Source organism: Trichosurus vulpecula, chromosome 7, assembly GCF_011100635.1.
Source record: "Trichosurus vulpecula isolate mTriVul1 chromosome 7, mTriVul1.pri, whole genome shotgun sequence".
In the NCBI taxonomy this organism is placed as follows: Eukaryota; Metazoa; Chordata; class Mammalia; order Diprotodontia; family Phalangeridae; genus Trichosurus; species Trichosurus vulpecula.
Genome location: NC_050579.1, coordinates 108,113,361 through 108,128,601, shown reverse-complemented (window position 1 = coordinate 108,128,601; position 15,241 = coordinate 108,113,361). Strand labels below are relative to the sequence as shown.

General features: G+C 37.1%; 1 protein-coding gene across 1 annotated transcript in view; it reads left to right on the top strand.

Annotated features, from left to right (window-relative positions):
* UST (uronyl 2-sulfotransferase) overlaps positions 1-15,241 on the top strand; it is a 381,294-nt gene that overhangs the window by 223,819 nt on the left and 142,234 nt on the right. The window contains exon 4 of the mRNA XM_036768102.1: positions 14,855-14,934. Coding sequence (XP_036623997.1) covers positions 14,855-14,934 — 80 coding nt within the window. The remainder of the gene's footprint in view (positions 1-14,854; positions 14,935-15,241) is intronic.

Sequence of the window (15,241 nt, the reverse complement as noted above, 5' to 3'; positions counted from 1 at the left end):
TCCAAGTAAGAGGTGATTCAGGTTGAATTGGGTATGTTGTCAATGTGGAGAGAAGGGTATGGATGGGAGAAATATTATAGAGGTAGAATCAATAAAACTTGGCAACTGAATAGATAGATGAACATAGTAAGATGAAGCAGGGAAGAGTCAAGGATGATGTTGAGGCTGTAAGCTTGAGAAAAAGACAGGAAGGTTTAGAGGAAGGATAGACTTGAGGGAAGATAATGAGTTATTTTGGACATGTTGAGTTTGAGATGCCAATGGATTATCCATATGGATATATCCAGCAGGTAATTGGCAATACAGAATGCTAATTCAGAATAAAAGAATAAGACTAGAAATACAGATTTAGGAGTAATTTGAGTACAGATGATATTGAGCTAACTAAAATAATGAGATTTTCAAGAGAGTGAGTGTGTATAGAGAGAAGAAGAGAGGGCCCAGGATAAAACCTTGGGAAACACTCATAGTTAATGGGTAGGGAACTGGTGATGATCCAGGAAAGGAGAACAGGAAGACCAGTAAGATAGGTAGGAGAAAAACAAAGAGAAAACAGAGGTATGGAATCTCAGGGAGGAGAGCACATCCAGGGAGAGAGTTAGCAGTAGTAACAGAAATTAAGAGGTTCTTGGTAACTCTAAAGACATAGAGACAGAAGTTTAATGTCATGGGGTTGTGAAACAGATTTCAAGAAGTATATACATATATATGTATACACATATGCATATATACACACACATACACATGTATATATGTGTGTGTATCTTCCAATTTGTTTTTCCAATTTCTCTTCTCTTCTTCATAAACAAGCTCCTAGAAAGAGCTGATATATTTGTTGCTAAATATGTGGGTAGATATATGTATTTATATATCTATATACATGTATATATTGTGTACATTTACATATACATACATGTGTCTATTTTCCAATTTCTCTTCTCTTTATAGACAAATTCCTAGGAAAAGCTGGTATATTTGTTGCCAAATAAGTGTATCTATATGGATATTTATATATGTGTATGTATATATGTGTACACATACATGTGTTTAATTTCCAATTTCTTTTTCCAGTTTCTCTTCTCTTCATGGACAAACTCCTAGATAAAGCTAGTATATTTGTTGCCATATATATGACTGTGTATACATGTGTAAAATATACATATACACATATACATACACATACATATATATGTTACAAGAGATCTGAGTCAGGCAGCAGCTAGGAAGATGTCAGTGGATAAAGAGAGACTGAAGATGAGAAATAAAAGGAACGACTACTTGTACAATGGCTCTGAGAACCAGTCTGCATATAATTTTTTAATAAATCCAACAAATGAATATGGGCCATTTCCATATTAAGCTGAATAACTCTTCCAAGTCTCTGCCAATGATATTGTCTCCTCCTTAACTAAAAGCTGCAGTTAAAGTCATTTTGGTAGCTTTTTACTCTAATTTAAGAAAATGCCACCTTGCTCACAGCTTCTGTGTCAGTATGACACAGAACTGCACCACCTCCAGTATTCTGAATTCCATAGTTCTATTTTCAAGCTACACTCCATAGTACTTCCATTTCTCCTTCAAACTCACTTCCTCACCTAAACTCCTTTTCATGCTCACTGGCCGTTGTTCTCTTTTCTTATCTCCTTCCTTTTAGCATTTCATCTCTCCATTCCCAGTCCTGACTCCTATGCTCAATTACTTCAGTGACAGGCCTCCCAGCTTACAACCCCTTAATACCCCAACCTTCTGCCCTTCCTGAGCTCCTAATACTCAACCAATATGGCGGAGAGAGAAAGAATATGGGTTTTTAGCCAGCGAACTTCTGTTCAAATCCTGACTTTGCCATTTACTAGCTGTGTGACTTTGGGCAAGTCATGTCATCTTTCTGGGCTTTACTTTTCTCATCTGTAAAATAAAGAGGTTGTGGTAGATGACCTCCAAAGTCCTTCCACCTCTATATCTAGGACCCTATGAACCCTGGATAATCCCGACCATCTAATTCCTTCTCTGCTTTTGGACAACTTTCACTGGTGCAATCATGTTGATTTCATCCACTATAAATTTATAGTGCCTAACTTTAGCTGAGTCTTCATTGTTTCTTGGCAACTCTAGACATCTATAAAAAAGGGATCATAATACTTGCATTACCGACCTCACAGGGCTGTTACAAAGAAAACACTTTGTAAATTTTAAAGTGTTATGGTTATGTGAGCTATTATTATTTTGATCCTTTACTGAGTTTCACTGCCTTTGAGGGGGGAAAAAAGAGCTTAAATGAAAGTATTTCAACAGACTTTTGAGGAGGCTGCAAATAATTGCAGGAGAGAAAGTGGAGGAAAGAAAATCAGGGCATTAAAATCTTAATAGTTAAACTAATATAATACTATATTATATTTATCATAGTCCTCATTTAAGTGGACAAGCTAATTCCTTAGGTTGAGTAGTTTAGTTTGGGGGTGATTGCTCAATTTAAATAAATTAATCTCGGATTTCAGATTAGTTCAAAAGGGCTGAGAGGCAGCTTTCCTATATTAACACATTTCATTTGCTGTCCTAGTCACCTTTATATATGTTTCATTTCCTTTACTAGATTATGGGCTTCAAGAAGGCAGAGGCCATGTGTTAGTTAATCTTCATTCATTTTTAATTTGTAAATTAAATCAATTTGTTTATAGTTTTTAATTTTCTAAATTTGTTAATTAAATTAACTTTGTTAACATTCAATCTTATTTGATCACTGCGTAGCACAGCACCCTGCACACAGTAGACATTTAACAAATATTTCTTGAACCATATGTATGTAAAGTGAACCATGTGAAATGGATTTCAGTGAAGACATACAAAAATACAAATAAGATTTCTTCTTCAGGCAGTTTACAGTCTATATCCTCCATGTTTTCTTTTGTACTTTTGAACAAATTCTGGTTGGGGCGCAGAGGAGAATGGGAACCTCCTTCTTCCCATTTCCTTGGAATTTTATCTGTGGGACTTCATTCAGGCTTCTGAACATGCACATTTGTTTCTATGAGTTCTCATTTTGTCTTTGGCATGGTCCATGTTCAGCGGTGGCTCGCCACCATTTGCCATATGTGACTACAATTGGAGCTAAGAACCCCAACAGGTCCTGAGTCTTACTCTTACCTCTCAATCCAAACATTTACCTGAAATTTTGAATACTATGAGTTGGATGGGATTCAAGAACGTCTAGTTTCAGGTGACATGCTAAAAGAAAAATGTAATACATGGTCTTCAAAAGACAAAACAATTTTGGTAGGGACACCAGGTGTAGGGGAAGAGAGAAAAAGAAATATAGTAGAAAGATATAGGTATTAGAAATGTTTTTAATCTGTAGGTTTTTTTCAAAATGTGTAATCCTCTCTGGCCTTATAAGGTTAGTCAATTAGAATAGAGTGGAATCAATGTTAAATATGTGTCTTATCTACCTGGCAATATCTCCTTCACTAGTCCTGGTTCTAATCTGATAATATAAGAAGATACTTTAAAAGGGGATATTTTGATTTATGTTTCATATAGCAATGGGTACGTGGCAGAAAAAAATCAATGATTTGTCTTGAACACTGAATATTACCTGGGTTGGCTTCAAGCCAATGATTCTATTTTATCATGACTTGGTGACTGTATATAAATAACAAAAATCAATAAGAGAAATGATCCAGAACTTTTAACCTTGACCAGCTTGTTTTTAAATCCTTTAACATACACCTATATAGAAATCTCATGATGAAGGTTAAGATGGAACCCAGTGGGCATGTAATTCATCTTTAGGCCTTCATAGAGTACTCTTAGGAGGTTGGCAAATATTGGCTAAGTGCTTTTTTTAGGGACAAGATAATCTTTGAGGAACCCTATGGGCCATTCAAGGAGTAGAAAACATTGTCCCTGCAACCTAAGACCTTGCTCTTTAGGAAGGTAGGCGAGTTAAATAACAGTGCAAGAAGTAACACCCCAAGATGGTGGGAGACATCATTGTCAGTATCTGTCTGGTCGCCAAGTAGATTACACAAGTAAGTGCTATAGAAGTTAAGAAAACGGAGAGCTCTCATCAAGTTAGGGGGACGGAGCCAAGTCAGCAATCATTTATTAAGTGTCTATAGATATGTATTAGATTTACAAGGTCTTCTGTTAATAAAAAGGGGATAAGACGTGTCTGAAAGGCAGCTGGTAAAGTGCCTTGCTAGTAATTCATGCACCACTATGAAGTATTTGAGCCAATAATTATGACTCTTATCTGGCCATACCGCCTTCCCGTTTTTCAGAGAATTACATCATCAGTCATCTCCACTGATGTAAGTATTCTGTTGTTCATTACATTGTTATAATGCAAGCCTTCTGTTTCTTATTTGATTCATTTTTAAAATTTTTTGTTGCATTGGCCTTTTTGTGACCAGGAAGATAAGCAGAGATTTTCCATGTTCCACTTTTTGGGAGGAGTTTGAGTTCTTTCTCATCTTTAGCCAATGGCCAGTCAACAAGCATCTATTAAGTGCCTATGTACCAGATGCTCTGCTAAAAAAGGCAAATAAAACAAAACAGTTCCTCTTCTTAAGGAGCTCACAGTCTAATGAGGTGGAAAATAAGCAACTTTGTATAAAGATATGTATTTATGTATATATATATATATATATATGTGTGTGTGTGTGTGTGTGTGTATACAGATATAGACATTAATCATATATATATATATATACATACACACATGGTGAATCAACAGAGGGAAGGTTTTAGCATCAAAGAGCATTGGCAGAAGCTACTTGTAAAAGGTGGAATTTTAGCTGGGACATGAAGGAAGCCAAAAAAGAGCGAGAGGCAGGAATAGAGAGGAAGAGAATTCCAGGTATGAGGGACAACAAGTGAAAATGCAGTCAGGAGAAGGAGTGTCTGTCTTATGTGAGGAACACCAAGGAACCAATGTCACTGAATCTCAGGATACACAGGTGTAAGAAAACAGGAAAGGTAGGAGGGAGCCAAGTTATGAAAGGTTTTGAATGCTAAACAGAGGATTTTGTATTTATTTCTGAAGTTGGGAGGGAGCATTGGAGATTATTGAGCAGATCACACTTGTGCTTTAGCAAGATCTATTTTTACAGCTGAATGTAGAATGGAGTTGAGTGGAGAGAGACGAGGCAGGGAGATCAAACAAAAGGCAAATTAATAGTACAAGCATGAGGTGATGGTGGCCTGCGCCCGAGTGGTGGCATTATCAGAGGAGAGAAGCAGGCCTATGCAGGCAATATTACAAAGGTCGAATTGACAAGACTTGACAGACTGATTGGATATGTGGTATGTGAAAGAGTAAAGAGTTGAAGATTATACCTGTATTATGAGCCTACATGTCTAGGAGGATGGTTATATCTTCACCAATAAGAGAAGTTCAGAAGAGGAGAGAGTTTTGGGAGAAAGATAATGAGTTCAAATTTGGGCATGTTGAGTGTTAAGATATCTATTGGACATCAGTTTGAGATGTCCGATAGGCAGTTGAAGAAATGAGACTAGAGGTCAGGAGAAAAGTTAGTGCCAGATAAATAAATCTGAGTATCAGCTGTATAAACATGATTCTTGTACCCATGAAAGCTGATGAGATCACCAAGCAAAACAGTATAGAGGTAGAAGAGAGGAGACAGTAGAAAGTAGAAATGGAGACAAACGGTAGAAAGTAGAAATGGAGAAAGTAGAAAAGGAGGGAGGAGAGGGGAGAAGAAGAGAGGAGACAAAAAGAGACAAAAAGAGAGGAGAGGAGAGAAGGTTGGGGGATACCCACGGTGAGTGAATATAATCCGGATGAAGATCTAGTAAACCACACTGAGAAGGAAGAATCATACAGGTAGGAGGAAAACCAGGAGAGACAGTGTCACAAAATCCCAGAGAAGAAAATACCAAAGAGAAGAGGGTTATTGACAGTGACACAAGTTGAAGAGAAGTCAAAAAGGATAAACACTGAGAGACATCCATTAGATGTGGCAATTAAGAGATCATTAGTAACTTTGGAGAGCAATTTCAGTTGAATGATGAGATCAGGAGCCACGCTGCCCAGAGTTAAGAGGAGAGTGAGAGGAAAGCTAGCAAAGGCAAGAATTTTAGACTATCTTCTTTTGGCGGGGGGGAAGGTGGTATTTAAAAAGTGTCAGTGTCTTTATTCATTCAATAAATATATATTAAACGCCTACTATATGTTAGGCCTTGTGCTAAGCACTGGGAATACATAAAGAGACAAAAGACAGTCCCTGCCCTCCAGGAGCTTATAATCAAATGAAGGAGACAACATACAAACAAACATATACAAAGCACGTTATGTGCAGGATAAATAGGAAATAATTAAAAGAGGTAAAGCACTGGAATTAAGAAGGGCTGAGAAAGGCTTCCTATTGAAGGTGGGACTTTAAAGGAATCCAGAGAGGTCAGTAGTCAGAGCTCAGAAGGGAGGGTGTTTCAGGCCTAGGGGACAGTCAGAGAAAATATTCCAAACTGGAAGATAATGCTTAGACTATCTTCTTAATGAGTTCAGCCAAAAAAGTAAGGAAAGGTATAAAACAAGAGCTAACAGAGATGGATAAATCGAGTGAGCTATTTTGAAGATAGAGGAAGCATGAATGTGTTTTTGTAGGCAGTAAGGAAGCAATGAAAAATTTGTGAGAGAGTGGGGATGATAGAGGAGGTAGTCTGCTAGAGAAGATGAAATAAAATGAGATTATTCATGCATGTAGAGGGGTTTGCCTAGGTAAAGGGAATGACTACATCTATAAGAGAAAAGGGTGAAGGAGGAAGGCTTCTGAGTGATGTGAGATGAGGAGCCGGGGAGAAAGGGGAGTTTTTAATGGATGACATCTTTTTTCAGTGAAAAATGAGACAAGATTCTCAGCTGAGAGAGTGAGAAGAGGGGGGGCCCTTGGGGTTGAGGAAGGATGGAAAGGTTTAGAGAAGAGTGCTTTGGTAAGTGGGGTAGTGAATCACTTAGGGAGATATAAAAGGATTGCTTTGTCACAGTGCAAACCTAGTTGAGATTATGTAACATAAACTTGGGTAGGTAGACGCAGTCAGCACAGTTTCGTGATTTTCTCCAGCTCAGTTCAGCAGCACGTGCATAGGAGCAAAGGAAGCAGATGTTGGGAGTTATCCAAGACTAAGCTTTGCCAGGGCAAGAGTAAGGAAGGTTGGAGATTAAAAGTAGAGATTGTTGCAAAATTGGTTCTGGTTCACCAAGGGTTCAAGATGGGAAGGAAGGCACGTAGAAAACAAAGGAAAGGCGGTAAACAAGAAATTATTAAATGCCATGTAATTTGCCAAGCATTTAACAAGTATTATTTCATTTGATCCTCACAATGACTCTGGGAGGGACATATTATTTTTATTTCTATTTTACAGTTGAAGAAAAGGATATTAAATTACTTGCCCAGAGTCACATAGCTAGTATCTGAGGCTAGATTTTAACTCTAATCTTCATGACTCCAGACTCTGTACTTGGCAAGGTCAAGGGTATGAACATATCTCTCTTTAGCTGAGGTAGGGTAGAGGAGGAGGTCGTGGGAAATGGATAGGTTGAAGTGGGAAGTTAGGATTGTTTGGGGGACTATCAGTACCTATGAAGTCCCCTACTATGAGATGGGGAGGAGACAAATACTTTAAGCAAGGCACTGAACTCACTGAGCAAGGAAGAAGACAGTTCTGGAGGTCACTGCCAGCACCTTGATTGGGTAATAAATATGTATCGAATGAATTTCAAAGGAGTAAAGGTTACTGAAGTTATAGAGGTATGAAAGTAGCAACGGGGAGCAAGAAATAGTCTGACTCACTCACTGTAGCCAGTGAGTCAGACGGTATGAATGAAAAGTGTAACCGCTGCTAGAAAGGGTAACAGGAAAATTGTGTCATCAGGAGGGAGCCGGGTCTCAGTGAGAGCAAGATGGAAGGAGTGAGAAGAGAAAAGGTTTAGGATAAAAGCAAGTTAGCTACCTAATGAGTAGGCATTCCAGAGAGCACAGTGGAAGGAATAGGTAGGATGAGAGTGGGTTATTGAGAGAGTGGGGTGGAGGGAGAGGGGAATAACAGAGCAGGTAGTAGGAGATGGGGGAACTGGATTTGTACAATGACAACAGAAATTTCAAAATCATTGGGAGGGAAGGGTAAGGCAATGTGGAATTATGTTAATTATTGAGGAATGAGTTCACATAGGTTATCCTAGGCCTCAGGGATCCAGACAGCTGGAAGGCTTTATGAAGGAAGTTAATCCTTATCAGCATCCTGAAAGGTGGCTACAATTTGATTAGTCACGGAGAAATGGAAAAGGTGTTCAAGGTGGGATATGATAACAGCAAGACAATAGTAGACTAGGTTGCTAACGGGTCTAGAAGAAATCAGATGCTTCGAGTGAAATGTCTGACTGAACTATATATTCTTACTAGTTCCAAAGACTCAAAGATAAATAGCATTTTAATTAAAATTTAAAATGCAATGAACAAGTCAACATTTTTGCTTTGTTGACCATGGCATCAAACACTTATTCAGCACTCCTGACGACAGAGCTTGATACTAGACAAAGTAGAGCATGAAGAGGAAAGAACATTTTATGGTGGTTTCTACAATGGCCATCCCCAACCTTACCTTCCAAACACTGCTTATTGTTGTTTTACGTCCATAAAATTCCCTACCGTGGATCATCAAATGCAAAGCGCCCATTTGAAAGCAACCAGAATGGAGACAGGCCTCAAAATCATGCCATATAAGGAATTGGTTATGCTTAATCTAGAAAAGAAAAAACTTTGGAGGAACACACCAGTGTCTATCAGGGATTAAGGACTGTCACAGGAAAAAAAAGGATTCAACATGTTTTTGGTCTCAGAGAGGAGAATTAAGTTACCTATATAAAAATGCTTACTGTGTTTGCGACTTAGGCAAGTCATTTAGACCTCAGTTTTCCAATCAGTAAAATGAAAGGGTTAACTAGATAACCTCTGAGGTAACTGCTGGTTCCAGACCTATGATTCTATAATCTTAAAGAAAACATGCTTTTAATAAAACATAAAAAGGACTTATTGTTCTAATGAAATTGAATTGTATCTGTGAGACTTTATAGTTAGCTCAACTGATTGGTTTACTATGCTAATGAAGTGCCAGATTCAATCCTTATGAGCCAGTTCATTTTATTAACGATAATGATATTCATAATAACTCAAATTCATATATGCTCTAAGGTTTATGGAGTACTTTCCTCATGACAGCCCAGAGAGAGAGGCATTTTTTAGCTATTTGCATGGCTATAGGCACTAGTTAGTAATTCATATCCTTGATCACAAATAACTGGGCAAGAGGGGGTGAATAAGTCAATATAAACTATTGTGTTAACACACCTGTTTACTGTTAGGAAGGAGGGTAATATGATTGTAGGAACTAATAGCAATCGGTGAAGAAGCAAATTTAGGCTTGAAACCTCCATCATTTTAGACCTAGGAAGGAATTTGGTGTGTATTCCAATGTATTGCATATTCCAATGCCTTCCTTTTATAGATGAATAACTGTAATACAAAAGAAGTTAATGACTTTCTCATGGGAATGGCAGAGCCAGGCCCTCTCCTTCTATACATAGGACGTTTTGGGAGGAAGTGGGTTCTGCTGTCCCGGAGGTCTTCAAGAAAAGCATAGATGTTGTCGAGTTGTTCAAGCATGTTGTTCAAGCATGTGCCAAACTAGACGGTTGTGAGGTCTTTCCCATTCTAAGGTTCTTTGATTCTGTAATTGGTAGTATGAATAGAAGGAAAGATAGAAAAAGTAACAAGGCATGAGAGAATGAAACTTTTATTTCTTCTGATCATCGCCATGAAAGTGATTCTCTTGTGACTCAAGGTTTATCACAATCTAAAAAGAAAGCCTCAGCATTGAGGCTTTACCCGATTCACTGCGCCACCTAGTGGCTCATTCTTACTAACTACAGGTGGGCCTTTTTGCTTCCATTGTGAAATAAATATGCAGCAGCAGTTTTGCTCTCCTGGGCCGTGAGTTCTGCCTATATTGGATGGAAATGGAACTCTCATAGCTATATAACATTCTACATTTGTAAAACACTTCATCACATGCTTTATCTCCATCTTATTTTTGTAACGTCAATTTTCAACCCAATTTCCTAGATGCGAGCTATGAGAGTTAGTCAGACCCATAACTAACAAGTGTTAGAGGCCAAATCCAAGTCTTCTGAGCTGCCTCTACCCATCCTCAACCTCCTGCGGTCGAAGTTGAGCTCTCTGAGAAGTTGCCCTTTACTCGGCTTTGATGGCCTTAAAAAAATGTACCCTTCCATTCATCCAAGCTGTTTTGCAGAATTACAGGGTACCAAGCTGCCTGTATGTGGGACAAGAATTCAGACTAGCATAGGATTTCTGGGAGTAATCCCAAAAATAGTCCTCCCTGGGGAATGCAGGGGACACAGGACATTCCAAAGGGCTGTTGAACAAACGTACCTACTGAATCATGAGACCGAAGGTAAAGGTATGAAACGCATGATGAGAATTCACGTTAATGCCATTTGTTTTCTTTTCATCGTAAAATCCTATTTGCTTTCATCTCTTTTTCTTTTCTCATTTTCCAGATCAATTTCAGATGTTTTCTTCTTTGCCATCTTCCTTCAGCTAAATTGCATCATCCTGTGTCTTTCACAGGCAACCAGAAGTCTCTTAAAATTTTCTTTGAAATGCCCTATTCTCCTGATGAGGTTTTTCACTAAGAACTTTTTTCTTTGTTTCCACTTAACTATTTCCTCCTCTGTTTTAACTACATTACAGCTCTTTTTAAACTACGTTATGAAGTACATGAGAAGCAATGTGGTATAACAGATAGAGAGATGTCCTCAGAGCCAGAAAGATTAGTGTTCCAATCCCACCTTTGTAATCTACTAGCAAATCATTTAACCTTTCAGTGCTCTACAAAACTCTAGATACAGAGAAGATGCCAATCTACACTGATTAAGGGAATTTCCTTTTTCAGAAGTTCCATATACCAAAGAAACCACAAGCCCAGTTCCTACCTATCTTAGCCCCCTCCATTTCAGCTTCCTTCTTTTTGTAAGGTCTTTGAGGTCAAGGAGTGTTTTTCTTTCTTCATATTTTCATTCCCAGTGCCTAGCACAGTGCCCAGCACACAATAGGTGCTTAATAAATGTTTATTAGCTATCTCTAATAAGAGTTAAATATTATAGGTAATATACAACTATATTATAATTGTTTTAACTATAATATCTATTAATTATAATTTCTATTTTCTTTCTACTGTGGCCTCTTATTCTTTCATATCTCACTTGTTATGAAAAGTTTCAGACTAAGTTCTTCAAATGATGCCTTTTAAAAACTTTGTAACTTACTAATTAACAACTAAAAACAAAACTAATAGTTCATGGAAATGGTAAAACAAACAATCCCCCCCAAAAAAACGAGAGACCATAAAATCAAGATGATGGCTCCTTTTTTTTTAAGATGATGGCTCCTTTATGAAACCAGAAACAGTGGATATCTTTAGTTGTGTCAATAAAATAACAAAAAGAATTAAGGCTGTTATTTAGGAGATCCGAGTTCCAAGTGACCACCATGAACTTGATTATCAGTATATTTCAGGGAAAAGAGCTTTTGAAGTTGTTTTGGGAGGAAGTCTTAAATTGTATGGTTAATTTCTTCGTTGCCCTAATTTAATTTTCACCTGCGCTAAAGGTATGTGCCAACCTTAACTCATATTTATGATGATGATTTGTAAAAATAATTTTCTAACTTTACAAATTACTTTACCCATATTATCTCATTTGATCCTTACCACAGAACTGTAAGGTGAGAAGTACACGTATTATTCCTTTCATTTTATAGAAGGAACCAAACCCTCCAAAGATCCCAAGACTAGTAAGTGGCAGAGCTGGAATTTGAATTTGGTCTTTTATTACAAGTGCATTCAATTTGCAATTGAATTTGGTCTTTTAATTACTGAACTACGGGGAAAAGGCATAATAGATAGGAGGGATAGACTTGAAACTCAGGAGGACTGAGTTCAAATCCTGTGTAAGGGCTAAGACATTCAAAAGCATCTCATTCTCTCCACAATTGTCATTTTCCAAGCAGAGTTCACATTTTATACTAGAATAATAAAAACTGTTTTAATTAAATGACTATACTATAAGACCAGGGAAAGGGGACAGAGGACTATGTTTAATCAATGAAGGCACAGGGGTGGGACCAGTGGTGGTTTCTGTGGGAAATGTTGGAAGTTGCCTTCTGTTTCAGTAGGAGCAAGCCCTGCTAAAAGTGTCTGGAACCAGGGAGAAAGATAATAGGAGAAGCAGCTTAGGTGAGTGGCACCTGGAGCTCAGAGACATTGTCTGAAGAGGGGACAGGCTGGCACAGGGAGCCTGAAGGGAAACTAAATGATATTCAGAATATGATGCACTAAACCCTGTGTATGGCCATTTTCAATTCAATCAGCACTATAAAGATATTATTTAATAGTGCAATACTAAAGTGCATTTGATGTGTCAAAGTCAAAATACATGATGCCTAAAATTCTTTCATTCTTCTGAAATGCTACAATAAAAATGGGTATTAGAAATAGATCTCTCCTTTGTACTCAATTTAGAGATTCAGCTGGTGAGAGCTGTACATTGCCAACTCGAATCCATTTCTCTTTGGATGAAGACAGCTTTATGAACATTATGACACTATTCTACAAATCCAACCACTACTGTTCTTCCAGCAAGCTTTGTACTGTGACATTTGTTTGGAGAAGATAGTAAATGATGTTGAAAACTATCAAAGAAACCATTTTTCTTCTGAGCTGTTTTTTTTTTCACTTCACTCTACCACATGCCTGTAGCAACTCTATTCTGACTCTTCTGATCTGTCAACTGCATCTGAAACTCAAATATGATTGATTCTATTTGCTGATGGAAATCTTTCTAACATTTGACTAATGTATAGATAATAAACATTTTGGATAAGAATAATTTAGAATCTGTTAGAGATCCACACATATGTCCCTCTGCAAAAGAGCTATTTTTCTATTTTGAAATTCTTCAAGATAAATTTTATATACTTTGAAGAGGCAGTCTGACATAATGGATGGAATCAGGAATACCTGGATTCAAATCCAGCTGATGATATATACTGACTGTGTCAAAGGCTATTCATCAAAATATAAAATAAATGCCTGATTCCTATGAAATAATACAATAAATATAAGCATTAGAAATAGAGCTCTATTTTCAACGTCTGGAAACAACTAAGTTACAGAACAGTTACCAATATGCACCTGGAGTAGCCTGCCCCAATGTAATTAAACATTAGGATCCAAAACCCCAAATAATTATCAATTTTGTCAGGACTCTTATCAATACCCAAGAAAAACAAAGGGTAAAACCAAAGCTTTGAGAGCTTAAAAAATAGTTGGAAGATATATGGAATATGAAGGATAAGGCAGACAATAGTTTGGGTTTTTTTCTGTGATTCAATACCTTTTGCCCAGACAAGAAAATTAGCCTGCCTGAAGCCTATTGCAAGCCGAGAGAGGCACATAGCACGTTTTATGATGAAAGTTCAGTGTAATTTACATTTGTGATGAGGGAATAATCAGGAGCTACTCACCATGATTTTAGCCAATAGGGTTGAAAGGGCTGGGTATGTATGTCTTGAATCTTCCAGTTGGCAACATGTTCTTGTCCCATCCTCATGGGCAAGTGGGGCTAGGAGGTCTTGGCTGGTCCCCTGTTACAAATATTTACTCAAACAACCACTATGAACCCAAACAAATATATAAGGGCACAGTCAGTACACCAACAAGTGAGTTAGAGGATCAGTAACAAACAGCTATTGCTTAAAAATTGTTAAATGGAATGATTGAGGAAAACAGATATTGCAGCTTCCTCACATTTTTATCATTTCTTTATAAACTTGTGGTGCCCCAACTTGTAAGATGTTATTAAACACTGAATACATTAATGAATTCTCTTGCTCTTCAAATGTCACAGTGACAAATTTCTTTTTCTTTTTAAAAAAACATGTAGTTTGCATGTTTTTGATGAGGTCACTTAGAAAATACAAGGAAAGCAGAAGTCAGGAAGGCAGAGAATAAAAAGAATGCCTGGAATTTTTTACAGATTTCACTTAACACTTTCTGGACCCTGACATGTTCCAGAAGTCTGTAAAAGTTAGAGATTTACACTCTCATGAAATACCTTTGCACTTTGTTATTTGCTGTTATGAAGAACAAAATTTAAATAACTCAGTGGCCACCCACTAAGACCAACATGATTTATAGTTTAGAGCAGACCAGATAAGACATGGCCTGGTTAACCTCAAGAGGTTTGGGAGTTTGTATGCACTTCATAAAATATTTTCTCTATAAATGGTCAGAGCCCAAATATAAAATCACAAAGAATCACATGGTTTTATTTGTATGTTTTAAAAATCCAGAGATAACTGCCTTCAAATGTTTTTACAAATCTCCATAACTTATCTTTATAGAAGAATAAAATCATGATTAACATCTTGTCTCAATTTAGGTTTAACTAGGAGAACAAGGTTCTGTCTTCATTTACATTTCAGTACAACATGTTTATTAGTTCATTCCAATCAATTAATCTGTCACATTGTTTGCATGGTAGTAGTTGACTGAATTAGACATAGGATCATAAACTCTTGGAATAATATGCTAAATACTGTAGCAAGCCTATTTCAAATTTGCTAATGTTTCTCAAAATGTAAATCTGCTGACTTGCTCCAAGGGATAAGAGTGTGCCTAAAGGATGCCAAGCAAATAACACCCTTTGGCTTGGTTAATTTCATTCTATTTAAAACCTCTTTTCTTTTTTTTTTTTCAGATGGAATTGATTAAAAATATAAGTACTGCGGAACAGCCTTATTTATTCACTCGTCATGTTCATTTTCTCAACTTCTCCAGGTAAGATATTTCCCAGTTCAGTAGTTCTTTTATTGCTTTTTTGGCATGGCCAGGTCTATAGCTTATGAACCATTCTTTTTAAATCAATCTTCACTCTCAAAATGTTTTTATTTCTCTTTAAAAGATCATTCTCAGTAATAATTCAGTGTGATACTAGAACAAATAATAATAACATCTGGGGTCAACAAGGGTTGGTGTTCTCAGCTAATTGAATATTTTGACAGTGAATTTATATTCTGTAATTTTCTACAATTTGGTGAGAAAGTGCCCTAGATCTGGAATCCAAGAATTGGGTTTCAACTCCTAC